We start from the raw sequence: 20,607 nt of genomic DNA, 5'->3' as shown, positions 1-20,607 counted from the left end.
TTATGTAGTTAAAAATATAAGATACAGCCAAGCTCAGTGGCTCACATCTGTAATCTCAGCACTTTGGGAGGCCGAGACAGGCAGATTACTTGAGCTGGGGAGTTCGATACCAGCCTGGAGAACATGGTGAAACCCTGTCTCTCCAAAAAAAAAAAAAATACAAAAATGAGCCAAGTGTGGTCGTGTGCCTGTAGTCTCAGCTACCTGGGAGTTTGAGGTGGGAGGATAACTAGAGTCCAGTAGGCAGAGGTTGCTGTGAGCCAAGATTGTGCCACTGCACTCTAGCCCGGACAACAGAGCAAGACTATCTCAAAAAAAAAAAAACTAAAAAGATATTTCATTTTGAAATAAATAAGCAGTCTCAGGATATCAATCACTCTCCAACAATAGCAATAATGTTTATAACGATCATGATAGAAACAGCAACCATCACTGCACGCCCTTACTATAGTATCCATTTACAGATAAGGAAATAAGGTCAGAATCATACCACTAGTGACAAAGACAGTATTCAAGACTTGATTTCGCTAATTTTAGAATGTGCATGCTTTACTATATTGTATCTCATAGTATAAGCCAAGGAAGTTTAATATTAAATTTTATAAAGGAAATTGAAAATCTTAAAATATTAAATTTTGTAAAGGAAAAATGAAAATCTCCAGTTTTATGATCACTAAATAGTATCATTAAAAATTAACAACTCTTAGCATAGGTTAGGAATGTGGAAAACCTAAGTTCCCCTCTTTTAGCTAAAATTTAGTCACAAGCATTCTGACACAGCCTATCTTTGAAATTCTTCTAAATAGGTTAAAAGCAGGCAAATATTAATATAAAAACTAATTTGTTGTGTATTACTATAAAATGCTAAACACAAATTCCAAATACCTGAGGTAGATAGGTAAGACTCAGCCAAGAAAACAATCATGTATGGTACTTTAATCTGTAAGCAATGAGCACCAAGCTCTTTCCTACATTTTCCTCTACAATTTTCCACATTATTCCTCTATAAGTTTCTCACACATCCTGGAACTGACATCCTGCCCTCTAAGAAAGGCTGAGGGGTCTGGGTGCAGTGGTTCTTGCCTATAATCCCAGCACTTTGGGAGGCCGAGGCAGGTGGATTACCTGGGGTCAGGAGTTTGAGACCAGCCTGGCCAACATGGTGAAACCCCGTCTCTACTAAAAATACAAAAATTAGCCGGGCGTGGTGGCGCACAACTGTAATCCCAACTATTCAGGAGGCTGAGGCAGGAGAATCGCTTGAACCAGGGAGGCAGAGGTTGCAGTGAGCTGAGATCGCACCATTGCACTCCAGCCTGCGCCATGAAGCAAGACTCCATCTCAAAAAAAAAAAAAAAAAGAGGAAAAAAGAAAAGCTGAGGAGAACTGGAATCTGTTAATCCATTAAACACTAGCTAGACTATCTCAAGGTGAATACTGTACCTAAAGGTCTCAAAGGTCTTTCCACCTAGAAATTAGAAATATTAATCAAGACATAAATAAAACAGTTGTTATAAAAATATATATATTTAGTAGTATAATTACCCGGAGTCACTCTGAAGAGAGAACTTTATATTTTGAGTAATCATTTTAAAAAAATAAGAAAATGTTCAAGAAACTGATTGTAATTACTTGATTGATTATACTAATTGGCTTTATGTAGGTCCAGAGCAAATATTACATACTGAACTGCTATTTATTGAGATTACTTTAAAATTTACTATCATACTTCTTCTTGATCTGAAAGCCAACAGTCAAGCTGTACTATGTCAATTTTTGTAACCAATCATGATGAAAATGTCTTAAGAGTGGATCAGTCTGGATCTACATTAAAAACTAATCATTAAAGGAGTAGTGAGTGATATGAGATACAGGCAATACGAAGGAGAAAAGATGAATATAAGTAAAGCATGGGAAAGGAGGAGGAACACACTAATGAATCAGACACACACACTAATGCCCGCAAATAACCCACAGAGACAGAGAAAGTACCTGGAAAGCTGTGAGTGCGCCAGTCCCTGGGTTATACAGGCATCGCAGCGAAGGCATGCTGTCCGCCAGGCTGGAGCAGCCCAGCCACAGAGACCTGGGCATAGAGCACTGCAGAGAGAGGACAACTATGAGATGGGACAGTATGAGACAGGATGGCACAGATTACAGGAATTTTTAAGGCTTGCCTGAATACAATATTCCAGTTGCAGCTGACCTTTATGATAGAAACATCTTTAAGAAACACACTACTTACTGGTTCTAACCCCAGGGAGAAACCCAAAAGGGGCAGCAGTGGCCAAAAGGCAAGGGGGTAAAAGAAGTTATCGCTCAAAAAACCAAACATTTAGTCAAAAAAATTTTGTCCCTATTCTTCTATGTATCAGTCTAAAGGAAATCTACTTCTTAATCCAGTTGATCAATTATTTTCCTCTATGCACCTCAACTCAGTTCCCGTAAACTCACCACAGGATGTAATACTGAGGCAACTAAGCAGAAAGAGGAGAAGTTCACAGAAGCGTTACAATATTAGGAATGGTAAATTAGAAAACAAAACACTAAAGAGGGTTTGTTTTTTGTTTTTTTTTTTTTGAAGGAAAAGAAAAAGTATTGTATCCTTATGGCTTTGACAGCAACAAACTCTGCACAGTTTGCATATATTTTATGTGTCTTGTTAGTCTGCTATTCATTAACCAAAATGCACAGTTACCATAGCAGCTGCCTCTTCATCTTTCCAGATGGATTAGGGGTGTGTGGGGGGGTGGGGGGTGTAACAGGGGGAGAAGAAACAACCCAAACAGAAGGGAAAAACAACAAAAAAAGAGAGCAGGGACACAGAAAGAAAGAAAGGAAACAGAGAAAGGAGAGAGGAAGAGGAGAAGAGAAGAGAATAGGACACCTAGAAAGCTGTTGGTATTAAAACCTTCTAAACAAACAAACAAAAAATACATAAGAATGTAGATATATATATATAATGGTGTATTCAGTAGTCAAAAGAGATAGAAATTACAATTTCTAGTAGCTCTAATTGACATTAGTATTATTGCACCTATAGCTTTGAAGGAAACCATACCTTTCAAAACTATTTTTACATTCTTCATGTTTCTCTAAAAGTCTCCCAGGCTGAGGTTTTATCCATCAACTTGAGTGCTATTACATGTCTAATAATAACTAAAAAACTAAATACCTAATCACGATACACATAAAAACAGGGATACATATTTTAAAATATAGTAGTCAATATAGGTAACATTAAACCTTAAATTACAGACTTTGAAATACTTTACATCATCATAGACTTTTTTCTCCTTAAAACAATATAGTTGTAGAAATTAATATTGGGAAGCAAAATATAGTATTCACTGTTTACACCATCAAAAATTGATAAAAAGATAATGAGAGCTATGCAAGGGGTTTGTGCCTATGGTCCACGCTACTCAGAATACTGAGATGGGTGGATCGTTTGAGCCCAGGAGTTCAAATCGAGCCTGGGTAGCACAGCAAGATCCTGTCTCTTTACTAAATAAAGATAGATAATGGGCTGCAAATAAATCCAAAGGAGATCTATGTAGATCCCATGCTTTTAGATCATTATCCTCATTTTATTTACCACCCATAGGACTACGCTTAATACATTGTACTCATTTTATAGTTAAGGTGACTGATGCCCAGGAAAAATTAAGTATTTATCCATGATCATGAATTTACAAAGTAAGGAAGTACGGACTAGAATCTTGGCCTGTTGCTTTCTAGTGCAGAACTCTTCCTCCTGCCTCTATCCATCCCTCAGTCACAAAGTGGACATTGGGCTTTAAAAGAAGGGTATCTGCTAAAGGAATCACTAGATAACATACCAAGCAAAACAGCTAAACTGCTTTGAATTACTCCAACAATCTCTGAACTTTGTTCACTGTTTCCAACGTTTCTTCACCTTGAGCTACAATCCATTTTATAAACAGCAGCTAAATAGAATAAATAATTGTCTTCACTTTGTTATCATGTCACTCTCATCAACAATTCATAAGGGCTCCCTATAACTACTGTACAAAATGCAAGCACTCTATCAATCTGACATTTCCCCCACCGCCAACATCAACTCACCTTCTCTAATCTTCTAATTGACCCGGGCACTCTAGCTAACTACCTACCTTGATACTTTGTTCAAATACTCATCTTAACCCTACTTCTTTAAACTTAGAATTTCCTTCTCTCTCTCACCCTGCCAATCCACATGTACCATTTACATCAATATCTCCTTAGAATTATGTATACTAATTTCAGTCTCTGCCAGTGGTTCTTAGCAGCAGAGATTCTCATATTGGAAGGAGAAGGCAACAGAAAAAGAATGGAGAAAATAGGGTAAAAAAAAAAGCTTCCTTGCTGTTGAGAATCACATTCTACTCATATTACTTCTCTGTAAGTATTAAGAATGCTTTGCTAATTTTTGCAAGTAAATGATATTAAAATTTTCTTAAGGCTAATATTTTAATCATTTATTCAACAAATACTTATTAAATGCTTTTCTGGTAGTAGATACTGTCCTGGGGCTGAATGTGGTGGCTCAATCCTATAATCCCAGTACTTTGGCAGGGCAAGGCAAGTGGATCCCTTGAGCCTAGAAGTTCAAGACCAGCCCTGGCAACATGGGAGACCCCATCTCTACAAAAAATCAAAAAAATAGCTGGGCATGGTGGCACACGCCTGTAGTCCCAGCTACTTGGGGAGGCTGAGATGGGAGGACTGCTTGAGCCAGGGATATCAGGGCATCAATGAGCGGTGATCACGCCACTACACACCAGCCTGGGCAACAAAGCAAGACCCTGTTGAAAGAAAGAAGAAACAGAAGGAAGAAAGGGAAGAAAGGGAAGGAAGGAAGGGAGGGAGGGAGGGAGGGAGGGAGGGAAGGAGGGAGGGAAGAAAACAAACAAACCAACAAACAAACTGTCCTGGGCACTAGGGCTAAACAATGGACAAAAAAAACCCACAAAAATCCCTGTCTTTGTGGAACTTACATTCTAGTGACTTTCTCTCAACCTTAAATTTGGGCATGGTGGCACGTGTGTATAATCCCAGCTAGTCAGAAGGCTGAAACAGGAGAATCACTTGAACCTGGGAGGCAGAGGTTGCAGTGAGCCAAGACCAAGCCACTGCACTCCAGCCTGGGTCTATATTGAAAATCCTTGGCTGGGTGCGGTGGCTCACACCTGTAACCCTAGCACTTTGGAAGGCCAAGGCAGGCAGATCATTTGAGGTCAGGAGTTCGAAACCAGCCTGGCCAACATGGTGAAACCCTGTCTCTACTAAAAATACAAAAATTAGCTGGGTGTGGTGGCAGGCGCTTGTAATCCCAGCTACCCAGGAGCCTGAGGCAGGAGAAATGATTAAACCGGGGAGGCGGAGGTTACAGTGAGCCGAGGTTAAGCCACTGCACTCCAGCCTGGGCAACACAGTGAGACCCTGTCTTAAAAAAAAAAAATTCCTTAACATAAAAGTAACTCATTATTATAAGAAATGCGGTACACAGGCCAGGCATGGTGGCTCACGCCTGTAATCCCAGCACTTTGGGAGGCCGAGGCGGGCGGAACAAAAGATCAAGAGATCAAGACCATCCTGGCCAACATGGTGAAACCCCATCTCTACTAAAAATACAAAAGTTAGCTGGGTATGGTGGCGCGTGCCTGTAGTCCCAGCTACCTAGGAGGCTGAGGCAGAAGAATCGCTTGAACCCAGAAGGCGGAGGTTACAGTGAGCTGAGATTGTGCCACTGCACTCCAGCCTGGCGACAGAACAAGGCTCCATCTCAAAAAAAAGAAAAAAGAAATGGAAATGCTGTACGTATGCAATTGGTTAAGGTTCTGTGTATGCTGGGTAGAAAAAAGTCTCACAGTCATTCAGAAGGAAAGACTGAATTTGAGAAAAAGAGAAGTCAGAAGTGGGTATAAATAAAAAGAGCATGAAAAACACAGGAAAATGACAAAGGAAACAGTGGAAGAAAATCGAGGAGGCACTGGAAGATAGCATGTCACTTCTCCTACTTCCCTTCACAAGAGGGCAGGTGACGTATACACTTTTAACCATACCAAAGCCACCTGCATGACAAGCACAGCTGGGTCTAGAAACCAACCAGAACTCTTTCATTCACAGACTTGGGGCTCTTTTTTAAATTAAAATATACATATTTATTTTTTGAATGTTCCTTGGTAAGTTTTTAAGGCCTTCCTCTCGTGAATGATTTGTTTCCTCCTTTTTACATAAAAATCTGTGTTATTTTTGTAGTACGTACTTGATAAATTCTCTGACTTTACTTACTTGTTCTAACACTCTTTCTCATTCATTTATCCCTATCCTCCATCAAAACTACTAACAACGAAGAATTTGAAAGTGCTTACCCCATCCCCTTAAACTAAAATTCCCAAAGAAAATTATAATCAATAATGAGCCACATACACCCAGGAAAGCCACTAGATATACTGGTGTGATTTCCAAAATAGCATTAACTTGCAAACACCACACAGAGGATGCATTCCCGATTATTACAAGACAATTGGTGTGGTATGAAAACTGCACTTGAATATAGTCAAATCTGCACGTTACCATAAGATTTTATATATTACAGCTCAATTTAAAAACTAATCTTCAAATCGGTTTGCATTGTAACAATTAATCTTATCCATACTGGTAAATGCCACTTAACACTGAGAAAAAATATAATTACAAAATAAATGGAGTAGGCTATAACTTTTACTCTACCTCTTTCCCTTCTATCTTCACATTTAGAAGCATTTTCTAAACGAAGGAGAAAATAGCAAATTTGGGCAATGAGGAACACAGTGGAAAGGACTGCCATTTTGGTTACTATCCTTATTAATTCTATACATTTCAGGGCCATTCTGATTGGTCAGTTTCTGACAAATATGTAAGACGTTTTCTGCCCTTCAACATTTAATAAATAATGCCCTTTAAAATTTACCTTTAAAATACCTGAAAAGCACATAGTTTTCTACTGAAAGTTTGGACTGTTTTTGTTGTTTTTCCTTGCAAATTATATTTAAATTCCTAACATTTTCTTTTCATACTTAATTTTTTTTTCCTTTCTTTCCTTTTACTGAGACAGAGTCTCACTCTCTTGCCCAAGCTAGAGTTCAGTGGCATGATCACAGCTCACTGCACCCTTGACCTCCTGGGCTTAAGCAATCCTCCTGTCTCAGTCTGCCCAGTAGCTGGGACTACAGGCATGCACCACCACGCCTGGCTAAAAAAATTTTTTTTAATTAAAAAAAAAAAAAAAAAAAAAAAAAAGCAAGTTCTAAACTAAGCAGCAACTACACATTCTTTTGTTTAAATATTTAACTTCTGTTAAGTGTTAAATAACTTCTAAATCACCTACTCCTTAAATGCAGTCTCAAAAGCTATGACAAAGTTAATAGATATGCCTGCATCCTACACAAATCCAGCCCTGCACAGCACATATTAGTTTCTTCAGCTCAGTTCCCACCCACCTAACCTCACCCCAATTGACTCTCCTTTGCAAAATCAAAGAAAGTTGAAGAGTATAACAAGGTATTACAATTGTTGCTATCCAACTGAATGACTTCACTAGCCTTTAAAAAAGCATACACAGCACAGAAAAAAAATAAGACTGAATATGTTTTCTACTACCTGAATCAGAAAAAAAACTGAAATGTTGCAATGCGATAGTAAAGACATGGAATCAACCCAGGTACCCATCAATGGAAGACTGGATAAAGAAAATGTGGTATACATATACCATGGAATACTAAGTAGCCATAAAAAATAATGAAATCATGTCCTTTGCAGAAAACAGATGCAGCTGGAAGCCATTATCCTAAGTGAACTAATGCAGAAACAGAAAACCAAACACCACATATTCTCACTTACACATAGGAACAAAACCTTCAGTATACATGGACATAAAGAAGGGAACAGACACTGAGGAATATAAAAGGTGGCAGGACAAAAGGGGTAAAGCTTGAAAAAACTACCTATGGGTACTTTGCACTCTCTACCTGGGTAAGATTCACTCGGACTCCAAACCTCAGCATCGTGCAGTATACCTCTGTAACAAACCTGCACATATACCCCAATTTTAAAATAAAAGTTGAAAAAACAAGATTGCAACGAAGGGCCTCCAGCGCATCAAGAAGAATATAGTATCTAGTGCCCATCAGGTTCAATGGCTCAATTCATTTACACAAAGAACACTGAAAATCTCAACTCTTCCCCCTACACTTGGCTCTCTGGAGTAATGTCACAGATCCTCTTCACTGATAGCCCTGCAGGCAAAGGGCTAGCCTCAGCATTTACTATATGAAAGCAGAATGACAAAATCTCCTAAATTCAGGTCCCTGTTGGTCAACTTCTAGGAGTAATAGAAGCTATAATAATCAACAATAAAAAGATTGCTGTACTGAGAGTTTACGTATCCTTAAGCCATGGAATAGAAGAATTCCCTTTTCACTACTATATCAACTAAGAAATTCAGAAAACTACAGTATTCCATAGTAATGTAATACATCAGACTTTACCTACAAATTCAATGATTGCCTCTTAAGAATCCCAATTTAGTTCACTCCAAAAACAAAACTCCCACCTGTCAGATAGGATAATCATATCTACCCAGCCTTATTGCACAAGGTTGTGGTAAAACTGAAACAAGGATTCTTTTTTTTTTCTTTCACACAGTTTTACTCTTGTTGCCCAGGCTGGAGTGCAGTGGCGTGATCTCGGCTCACTGCAACCTCCGCCTCCTGGGTTCAAGCGATTCTTCTGACTCAGCCTCCCGAGTAGCTGGGACTACCGGCATGCACCACTACGCCTGGCTAATTTTTTATTTTTAGTAGAGACAGACGGGGTTTCTCCACGTTAGCCAGGCTGGTCTCAAACTCCTGAACTCAGGTGATCCACCCGCCTTGGCCTCCCAAATTGCTGGGATTACAGGCGTAAGCCACCTCGCCTGGTTAAAATAAGGATTCTAAAAGTTGTGAAGTACAAAAGGAAAAAATATAAATGGCATCATCACCAGGAACAGGCTTCCATGAATGCCACTTGCATTTCAAACTGTTCTGGGAAGCCACTTACTTTTTCATTACCAAAGTGGGCACAGGTGGAGTACAAAAAGAGGATAAAAGTTTACTGGGAATAAACTGTCTGCCAGGCATTGTACTAGATCCCTTAAGTACATTATTTCATTTAAGCATTACTATCTTGTCAAAGAATTATTAGTATTTTCACCTTAACAAGAGAGTACACTCAAGTTCAGCGAAGTTACAGTGCCTAAATGGCAATGGCAGAAAAATAATACTCAAACGTGTTTGTCTCAACAAATCCATAGACTCACTACTACAAAAACCTACTCTCAAGTAGTTTACACTCTATTTCAAGGAAATAAATTACTAACAAATAGTAACTACAAGGAAAAATTTAACAATGTACTAAATTGTGTTAGACAACAGTTACTAAAAGTTTAGGTAAATTTTCAAATATTTAGAAAAGCTCAGTCACAGACTTTAATTTTATTGTAGCACTTGTTACTATACATGTATAACAAACTAACAAGCTGCATCTGTATAACATTATCTGTATAACAAACAACCTTTGTTAGTTAGCTTTGTTAGTCTAACAATTCATTGTTCTGCAATGAATTGCAGAATGAGCTCTTCCGCAATTCATTCACTTGTATAACAAACTAGTAAGGTGAATAAGACCCAGAGAGGGTCAGGTAAGATGGCTCATGTGTATAATCCTACCACTTTGGGAGGCCAAGGTGGGAGGTCTGCTTGACCAGGAGTTCAAGACCAGCATAGTCAACATAGCTAGATCCATCTCTATTTTTATGAAAAATTTTAAAATAAAACAATTTAACTTAGTTTAAAAAAACAAACAAACAGAGAGACCCAGGGAGGTTAAATAAATTACACGTTGATGAATATTTAGTAAGCAGCAAAGATGGGATTCAAAACTAGATATCCTGACTATCTACAACAGTGTTACATTAAAATGGCACTTTAAAAGTTAAACATGGAGTTATGGGTGCAGCACAGCAATATGGCACAAGTATACATATGTAACAAACCTGCACGTTATGCACATGTACCCTAGAACTTAAAGTACAATAATAATAAAAAATAAAAAATAAAAATTTAAAATTAATTAATTAATTAATTAAAAAGAAATGGGAAGCCAAAATAGTTTAGGGGCACAGGAATGACTACACAAACTAAAGAAAGAAATTGCACCCAAGAGGTTATTATATTCATTAAAGTCATGGCCATGGAGAAAATAACGTACATCAAAAGGACCAACAGGACTGGATGACTGATTATAACGAAAAATGGGAGATGAGTCAGAAATAACGTCAACAGTTCAAACTTGAATGACTAGAACAGTAGTGGTAGTGACAGACACTGGTAAACTGAAACTCGTTTGGAGGGTGCAGGGAGTAACTAAGTTCAGAAATCATGAATTTGATGTGATAGTAAACCTCTAGTACGTAAGAAAAATATGGCATGAAAATATAAGTATAAACCTGTAACGATTACAGAGATGTGGGAGTAAGTGACTTCTGTGTAAGTAATAACAAACTAAGTTAAAAGCATTTGTTGTAAAAATACCAGTGAGTTTTCCAAAATAAAATTTAACTGATACGTCTCCCCCTTCTCCTTTCCTACCTGAACAGTTCAATAGACATTAGGTGAGTACAGGCAAAGTAGGTATCCAGCTAAGTGGCAGAGAGTTAACTACAGTGGCCCAATACAGGCTTTTGGAGTCCAAGTGGTATGAGAAGGGTATCCCCGGAGGGAAAAGGATGGGGCACATAGTTTCAGGTCCTAAGCAGAATGATAGGAAAAAAAAAATCTGCTGGGAGGGGGACCCAGCATGAGGTAACAGCCCTAATGGAACAATTAAGGCTTCCAAATAGGAACCGTAACAGCAGTGAGCAGGATGATGAGGATGTCCACATCCACACAGGGCAGTGGAGGGTGGGGGGATGGCAGTGAGGGTTCCCCATGTCAGCAGAAGAAGGCATGCATTAACAGAGGGAGAGGCAGTGGTCCAGCAGTGAGTTTCAGACCCAGTGGAGTGAGGAGGGTGGAAGGGGCAGCCAAGTGCAAGCTGTCAGATCCCAAAAGGGTTAGGAAGGCATGCATATGAAGTATGGGGTGAGAAATAGAGTGAGAGATACATCAGCAACAAGAGATGGATTATACAGGAAGATTGATCAAATAAAGGTGGCAGATCAAATACAGAGGATAATAAGAGCTAGGTTTCTCATAATCAGAAAAACAAGTTACAAGTACAGAAAGGAAGAAAACTAGAATATTACATTGCTGAACTAGAACTGAGGAATTGAGGATGTTGTTGTAAGCTGAAAGCTTACAATGTATTACACAGAGAAATTCCTAGGTAAATAATACATTTATGATATACATATGGACACATATACCCACAGACACAGACTGACTACCAACTGAGAGGGCCTAGGAGCAACCTAATAGCAACAAACACATTTAATGATTCAAAATATCACTCTCCACTAAAAGGAACCAGAGCGCCTTAGAACAAGGTGAGGGCTTGGACAGGAAAGTTTAAGAGGAGCTTGGAGTATCTTCTTGAGGTGTTCAATGAATGACAGAGACATGTCAAAATAATACAGGGGCCAAAGTGAAAGGCTGAGGCAGGCTACATCTGGGAAAATTAGAATACCAAACTAAATAATGATAATAATAGATAACTGTGGCAGGCAAACTCTTAACATGGCCCCCGATAATTCCCACTGCTTGGTATGCATGCCCTTGGAAAAGGTGATAGGATGTCATTTTCCTAATCAGGTTAAGACTGCAACTTCCATCTTGCTAACAGACTCTATTGCCTTCTTGGCTTGCAAGCTTTGATGAAACAAGCAGTCATACTGTAGATGTCCCCATGGCACAGACCTGACGGTGATCCAGTCAATAAACAACTAAGAATTGAGGCTCTCAGTCCAACAGCCTTTGAAGAAAAGAATTCTGCCAGCAACAACAGTAAGCTTGGAAGTGACTTTTTCTCAAAATAAAACCTTCAAATGAGACCTCAACCCTGGACAACACCTTGATTATGGTCATGTGAGAGAGATTCTAAAGCAGAACACCCAGGTCAGCTGTGCCCAGACTCCTGACTGAAAGAAACTGTGAGGTACTGGCCAGACGCGGGGGCTCACACTTGTAATCCCAGCACTTTGGGAGGCCGAGGCGGGTGGATCACCTGAGGTCAGGAATTCAAGACCAGCCTGGTCAACATGGGGAAACCCTGTCTCTACTAAAAATACAAACATTAGCCAGGCATGGTGGTGTGTGCCTGTAATCCCAGCTACTCGGGAGGCTGAGGCAGGAGAATTGCTGGAACCTGGAAGACAGAGGTTGCAGAGCCGAGATCGCACCACTGCACTCCAGCCTGGGCGACAGAGCGAGATTCCGTATCAAAAAAAAAAAAGAAAAGAAACTGTGAGGTATTACGAGGTATTACATGTATGTTAGGTTACAGATATGTTAATTAGCTTGATTGTGACAAGCATTTTACAATGAATATGTATATGAAAATATCATGTTGTACGCCTTAAATATAATTTTTGTTTGCCAGGAGGGCGGGTCGGGGGAGAGCATGAGGGAAAAGAGCTGATGCATGCTGGGCTTAATACCTAAGTGATGGGTTGACAGATGCAGCAAACCACTGTGGCATATGTTTACCTACGTAACAAACCTGCACATCCTGCACATGTACCCCAGAACATAAAAAATATATACAAAATAATTTTTGTTTGCCAATTATACAGCAATAAAGCCAGGGAGAAAAAATATAAACATGTATGTTTGGCAAAAAAACACAAATATGAGAAAATTCTAGAAGAGGTCTAAACTATTGCCAAGGTATATCATGCTCTCAGTTTGGGAGGTGGCATTCTGAAATACTGGAGCTCATAAAAATTTATTGAAAATAAGTACTAAGTTTTCATTTTTCTATATATTTTTGAAAAAATTAATATCGTAATAACTATTTGCCACTTAAAGTTTAAATACAACTCACTTGTAAATCTCCCCCCCAAAAATATAAATGTCTGTGTTTTTGTTTTTGTTTTTGAGACAGTCTTGCTCTGTCACTCAGGCTGGAGTGCAGTGGCACAATATTGGCTCACTGCAACCTCCGCCTCTCGGGTTCAAGTGATTGTCTTGCCTCAGCCTCCCAAGTAGCTGGGATTACAGGCGCCCACCACCACACCCAGCTAATTTTTTGTATTTTTAGTAGAGATGGGGTTTCACCATATTGGCCAGGCTGGTCTTGAACTCCTGGCCTCAAATGACCCACCTGCCTTGGCCTCTCAAAGTGCTGAATTACTGGTGTGAGCCACTGCGCCCAGCCCAAATGTGTGTGTTATTATAAGCCACTCAATTTGGGGTAATTTGTTATGTAATAATAGATAACTAATAAAATAAGCCACTGAATAAAGTTGAAACCTATGACTCCATTAATGACATAAAAATTAAACTGGGGACAAGCATGGTGGGTCACACCTGTAACCCAGCAGATTGCTTGAGGCCAGGAATTAGAGACCAGTCAGAGCAACATTTTGAGATCCTGCCTCTACAAAAAGAATTAGGGGGGGAAAAAAGGCATGGTGACACGCATCTATAGTTCCAGCTACTTGGGAGACTGAGGCAGGAAGATCACTTGAGCCCAGGAGTCACAATGAGGATCACGCCACTGCACTCCACCCTGAGTGAAAGAACAAGACCCTATCTCTAATTTAAAATAAAATGAAACAAAATATAAACTGGAAGTTTGATAAGGAGGAGGATGCTTAAATAATTTCAAAATAACCTCCCCACAAAATACTATTTCATTTTAATCGGAAAAATATAAAGTTAATTCTACAGTGGGGAAAAAAAACCCTGATATCTTAATCAAGTAATCAACATTAATATCACCAATAATGGAACAAATTCACATTATGTGTCACCTCATAGTATTCAATAAAAACACAACATCTCCTCTGTGATATTCCTGTCGAAGACACCTAACCTGGATCTGATCATGAGAAAACATCAAAAAAACCCAATTTGAAAAATGTTCTGCAAAATAACTGGCATGTAATCCTCAAAAATGTCAATGTTATGAAAGCCAAGGAAAGACTGAAGAACTGTCCCAGACTAAACAAGACTAAAGAGGTATGACAACTAAATGTACATGTGATCCTGAACTAGATCTTTATGCTATTATATAAAGGACATTGATTGAGATTACTAGAGAAACCTGAATGGGGTCTATGGATTAGATGACAAAATAATATACCAATAATAATTTCCTTAACTCTGATGGTTGTTATTGGGTTATATGGGAGAATGTTCTGGTTTGTAGGAAATACACAAAGAATTCAGAGGTGATGGGACATCATCTTAGAACCTTATTCTGAAATGGCTTATGGGAAAAAAAACAATTTGCATTTTACTTGCAACTCTTCTGTAGTTTGAGAATGTTTAAAAATAAAACATGGAACATTAATTAAAATACATACTGGGATTTTGCTTTTGGCCATAATGTAGTAATTGTTATCAGATTAAATTTCATGCAGAAAATCACAGAAGCTAAATAAAATATAGAAAATGGAAAGCATGAGAGAGAGAGAACAACTAATACAGCCAAAATTTTAGGGGCGAAGATCCCAGGCAGAAGGGAAATGCATTATGGTTAACCTGACATTCTGTATATAATTTTTCCCCTGCGGCATTTGCTGACTCCTAAATTTTACATGCAGAGAGTAAGATGCTGAAAAACCAAGTCTGAAGTGTATTTCAGCAGTCTCATGATGCTATGGAGCCAAAGATTGGAGTATAGGGTGCATATAGGACAAAGTACCCTGGTTTAAAAAAAAAAACACTCAGGCTTTCAGTTGACAGCATGGAAGAGTTACATGAACCAGAAAAATGAAGGGCACCAAAAACAGAGATGCCTCAACTGAACCAAAGGGATATGTCTGTGAAAAGAACATTCAACACCCTGTGAAGAATGATTTCAGAGTCTTTAACACTTTCATTAAAAAATATCTAGCTCTCAGTGAATAATTATGAAGCATTCAAAGCAAAGAGATCAAATGGCCAAATTAAAAAACAAACAAAAACCAGGGGAAAAGGCAAACAAATAAAGTAGATAGATTCAAATGGCTGTCAACAGATGGGTAGATAACTCAAATCTAGTATATGCATACAATGGAATATTATTCAGCCTAATAAAGGATGGAAAATCTGACACATGCTGCAACATGGATGAATCTTGAGGACATTATGCTGAGTGAAATAAGCCAGTCACAAAAAGACAAATACAGTCATGTGACACTTCACAAAGGGGATACATTCTGAGAAATGTGTCAAGCTCGGCTGTGTGATCACAGTGTACTTACACAAATCTAGAAGGCATAATCTACTATACGCCTAGACTATAGGTAGAGCATATTGCTCCTACGCTACAAACAGGAACAGCATGTTACTTTACCAAATATTGTAGGCAACTGCAAGATAGTGGAAAGTATTTGTGTATCTAAACAGAAAATGTACAGTAAAAATACAGTATAAAAGATTAAAAGGGCCAGGTGCAGTGGCTCACACCTGTAATCCCAACACTTTGGGAGGCTGAGGCGGGCAGATCGCCTGAGGTCAGGAGTTCCAGACCAGCCTGACCAACATGATGAAACCGAGTCTCTACTAAAAATACAAAATTAGCCAGGCGTGGTGGTGCATGCCTGTAATCCCAGCTACTCGGAAGGCTGAGGCAGGAGAATTGCTTGAACTCAGGAGGCAGAGGTTGCAGTGAGCAGAGATCGTGCCATTTCACTCCAGTCTGGGCAACAAGAGTGAAAACTGTCTCAAAATACAATTCAATACAATACAATACAATACAAACACAATACAAATGGCGGCTGGGTGTCGTGGCTTTGGGAGGCTGAGGTGGGCAGATCCCTTGAGTCCAGGAGTTCAAGACCAGCCTGGGCAACATGGCGAAACCCCATCTCTACAAAAAATACATAAATTAGCCAGGCCTTGTGGTATATGCCTGTAGTCCCAGCTACTTGGGAGGTTGCAGCAGGAGGATCATTTGAGCCTGGGATGCGGAGGCTGAAGTAAGCCGAGATCTCACCAATGCACTCCAGCCTGGGCAACAGAAGACCCTGTCTTAAAAAAAAAAAAAAAAAAAAAAAGACAAAAAGATAAAAAATGGACACTTAACCATGAATGGAGGTTGCAGGATTAGAAGTTGCTCTGGGTGAGTCAGTGAAAGAGTGGTCAATAAACATGAGGGCTAGGACATTACTGTATACTACTATAGACTTTATAATGGTTAAGATGGCCAATAAACTCTGTGCACTTAGGCTAGACTAAATTTATTAAAACATACTTTTGTCTCTTTAGTAATAAACTTAGCTTACTGTGACTTTTTCACTTTATAAATTTTTTTAATTTTTAAAAACTTTTTGACTCTTGTAGTAACATTTAGCTCAAAACACAAACATATTGTACGGCTGTACAAAGATATTTTTCCTTATATCTTTATAAGTTGTTTCATTTATATATATATACACACACATATATATATATAAAAAAAACTTAAACATCTTTGTTAAAAACCAAGACATGAACACACACATTAGCCTAGGCCTACACAGGGTAAGGATCATCAATATCACTGTCTTCTACCTTCACAGCTTATGGCACTGGAAGGTCTTTGGGGGCAATTAACATCCACAGACCTGTCATCTCCTATGACATCAATGTCTTTTTCTGGAATACCTCCTGAAGGACCTGCCTGAGGCTGTTATACTGTTAAGTTTTTTTTAAGAAGTAGAAGTAGTCCACTCTAAAATAACAATAAAGAATACAGTATAGTAAGTACATAAACTGGTAACATAGTTGTTTACTATCAAGTATTATGTACTGTACATAATTTTATGTACTACACGTTTTTATGACTGGCAGTGCAGCAGGTTCATTTACACCAGTGTCACCACAAACACCTGAATAATGCCTTGCATTATATGTAATGTTACATTGGCTACAATGTCACTAGGTGACAGGAATTTTTCAGCTCCATTATAATCTCAAGGGACCACCATCGTGTACACAGTCCATCACTGACTGAAATGTCATTATACAGTGCATGCCTGTACTGTATAATTCCACTTATATGAGTTACCTAGAGTAGTCAAATTCAGAAAGTAAGATGGTGGTTGCCAGGAGCTGAGAGGTGGGGGGTAATGGAAAGTTGTTATTTAATGAGTATAGAATTTCAGTTTTGCAAGAGGAAAAAGTTCTGAAGACTGGTTGCACAATAATGTGAATGTGCTAAAACTACTGAATTGTACACTTAAAAATGGTTAAGATGGTCAATTTTATGGTATGTATATATTAACACAGTTAAAAACAACAGCCCCCAATGTGAGAAGTAATCACAGACTTTAAAAAAACCATACTGAAGATATTCAACAAAACAGATTAAAAAGTTGCACCAGAAAATTGGAATCTAAAATTTAAAATATGTAACATGAAAATATCGTATATAAAAAAAGTACAAAAGTTGAAATTAAGAATTCATTAGATTGGTTTAAGAGAAGAAACAAAGCAAGATCACATTCTAACGTTTTATCCTTTGTACTTTCAATTTTGTGAAATATCTCAAAATCTTTTAATGTAAAGTTTTTTTTCCTTTAATGTAAAGATTTCCTCTGGGACATATTCATCTTTTGCATCAAAACCACTTCCCTCAGGCCAGGCACAGTGGCTCACATCTGTAATCCCAGCACTTTGAGAGGCCGAGGCGGGTGGATCACCTGAGGCCAGGAGTTCAAGACCAGCCTGGACAAGATGGTGAAACCCCGTCTCTACTAAAAATACAAAAATTAGCCAGGTGTGGTGGCGGGTGCCTGTAATCCCAGCTACTCGGGAGGTTGAGGCAGAATTGCCTGAACCCAGGAGGCAGAGGTTGCAGTGAGCCGAGATCACACCACTGCACTCTAGCCTGGGCAACAAAGCGAGACTTCATCTCAAAAAAAAACCCCAAAAAACCACTTCTCTCATTTATGTTAATAAGTTCACCTTCAATAAGTTCCTCTGGCTGTATATCTAGAATCTAATGGTGACAGTGTCAATTTTCCTATGGTCAACTATTTCTTCTGTAACTTCATTGACATTTCTCTTGAATTTCAATGAAAGTGTTATCATTTTTTTTGTTACTCTGTTTCATCTCTGTTGGCCAATTTCCACTTTTGATTATCTACATCTATAAAATATCATGTGGGCTTAACATTGGGAAAGACAACGCAACTATACACTTTATTGTCTGTATATAAACTTAATCGCCAACAGACCTTGAAATAAATAGACTGATGTGTATCTGTTTTTGACATAGTCATGTGTGGACTGGAGAACTAGCAATGAAGTCTGTACTTTACATAGTTACTCATAGTTAATATACTATGGTAACGGAAATTGAACCATGGTGTTGGGTGACTAGTGTCATGTAACTAAACTGTGCTAACTGAAATTTATGCACATTAGAAATATGTAATATGAGGACTGTTAGTACATTAAGTTTAAATAAAATAGAAACTCAAAGTAAAAACAAGCACTAGACTTTAGACTCTACCATAAGGCAATAATTGGTATCAAACTTATCCTCCTACCATCAACAAACTGAACAAAATATGTGAAACATGTATTTCAAGACACTGAACAACAATGCCAGAATGTAATTCCTGAATGACAGGAAACAAATAAGATGGCCTTTAATATTATCCTAGTCTTCTACCTGAAGGTATTGTCCAGGCTGCAGCACAAGAAAGGGGAACTCAAACAGAGTACAATGGTACCACTTACTTGAGGAAACAAAATGTATGAAGGCTAAAAAGAATCAGTGAGGCAGAACACTGAAGAATGAGTTATGTAGAAAAAGGTTCCACATAGCTGAATAAGACACCCCTCACTGAGTTCCTGAATACTAAGTCCTGTATGCATACAGTGAAACTCCACAACACTAGGCAAAAAACTACAACAGAGCTATAAGCTTAACAACCAGAAACTACACAGACCTGCGGCACAATTCTGTTCTGACTGGTCAGATTTCAAGAGCCTAATGAATACTTACGACATTCACTAGGAGCCTTAGAAAGCTCACATCTCAGTTGCTGGGATGAACTACACTAGAATAAAAGCTACACTAAAACTATCATAATAAAGCTTAAAATCAGCCACAAGAGCATCAAGCTGATCTGCAAAAAACTTAAGTGCACCAAAATAAACTCAACATCCTTTTAAAAAGATTTTAAAAATACAAATATTCAATAATGTAATATCACAATGTCTACAACTAAACCTAAAATTACAAGACAAGAGGCACAAAATATGGTTTATAACGAGGAGGACTATCAGTCAATGGAAGCAGACTCAGAAAAAAAACTGACAGAGACAATGAAATTAGCAGACCTAAAAATTAAAACAGCTATAGTAAGATAAACATAATGATGTAGGGTATAAAAAAAGAATGAAATAAAAAGTTTCAAAACTAAAAATACAATGTTTGAAATGACAATTTCATGAAATTGGATTAGCAGCAGATTTAAACTCTGTAGAAGATCAGTGAACCCGAGGACGAAAAAATAAAGCACTAAGAGAAAAAAGACAGGAAACAAACTGAACAAAGCTTCAGTGACCTATAGGAAATTGTAAGTGGTTTAACATATGTGTATCTGGTGTCCCAAAAGAAAACTAGAGAAAAGGGATGGGCAGAAGCAGAAAACATATTTGGAAAAATGCATATTTCCAACTATATCTGAAGAATGATAATAGACACAACCTATACAAAACTATAAAAAGTGCCAGAAATGGCCGGGTGCAGTAGCTCATGGCTATAATCCCAGCACTTTGGGAGACCAAGGCGGGGAGATCTCTTGAGGTCAGGAGTTCAGCCTGGCCAACATGGTGAAACCCCATCTCTACTGCAAAAACAAAATAGCCAGGTGTAGGGGCTTGCACCTGTAATACCAGCTACTCAGGAGGCTGAAGCAGGAGAATTGCTCGAACCCAGGAGGCAGAGGTTGCAGTGAGCCAAGACTGCGCCAATACACTCTAGTAGCCTGGGCAACAGAGTGAGACTGTCTCAAAAAAAAAAAAAAAGTGCCAGAAATACAAATACGTGAATATTTTAAAAATCGTTTTCATTTAAAACTTTTTTCTAAAAAGCAAGCAAGTTAAACTAAAATAATAAGTTACGGTGTTCATAATATATGTGAAAATAAAACTTTTGTATGACAATAATAACACAAAGGATAGGAATGTAGAAAACTGAAAATACAGTATATGTGAAGTGAAATATTTCCAGGCTGTGTTAAGTTAAAGATGCATATTGTTTTGTAAATCATATCTCAAAGAACAGTTGACTATCCAGAATATACTTTTACAACTCAAAAAAAAAAAAAAAAGACAACCCAATTAAAAAATGGGCAAAAGAACTGAAAAGATATTACTCTCAACAGCACATAAAAATAGTACTCTTCCTTTTTTTTTCCAAGACAGAGTCTTGCTC

The 20,607-nt window shown here is 38.3% G+C and overlaps 2 protein-coding genes across 3 annotated transcripts in view; one reads left to right on the top strand and one right to left on the bottom strand.

Moving 5' to 3' along the window:
• Positions 1-20,607, top strand: part of NDUFB8 (NADH:ubiquinone oxidoreductase subunit B8) — a 943,883-nt gene that overhangs the window by 19,600 nt on the left and 903,676 nt on the right. The gene's annotated exons all lie outside the window — the stretch shown is intronic.
• Positions 1-20,607, bottom strand: part of BTRC (beta-transducin repeat containing E3 ubiquitin protein ligase) — a 259,914-nt gene that overhangs the window by 128,454 nt on the left and 110,853 nt on the right. For both annotated transcript variants that reach the window (XM_050804973.1, XM_050804975.1), the window contains one exon: positions 1,993-2,100. In XM_050804973.1, coding sequence (XP_050660930.1) covers positions 1,993-2,100 — 108 coding nt within the window. The remainder of the gene's footprint in view (positions 1-1,992; positions 2,101-20,607) is intronic.

The sequence above is a fragment of the Macaca thibetana genome, chromosome 9 (genome assembly GCF_024542745.1).
Source record: "Macaca thibetana thibetana isolate TM-01 chromosome 9, ASM2454274v1, whole genome shotgun sequence".
In the NCBI taxonomy this organism is placed as follows: Eukaryota; Metazoa; Chordata; class Mammalia; order Primates; family Cercopithecidae; genus Macaca; species Macaca thibetana.
Note: the sequence above shows the minus strand (reverse complement) of the source record. Positions and strands in the feature narration are given on the sequence as shown.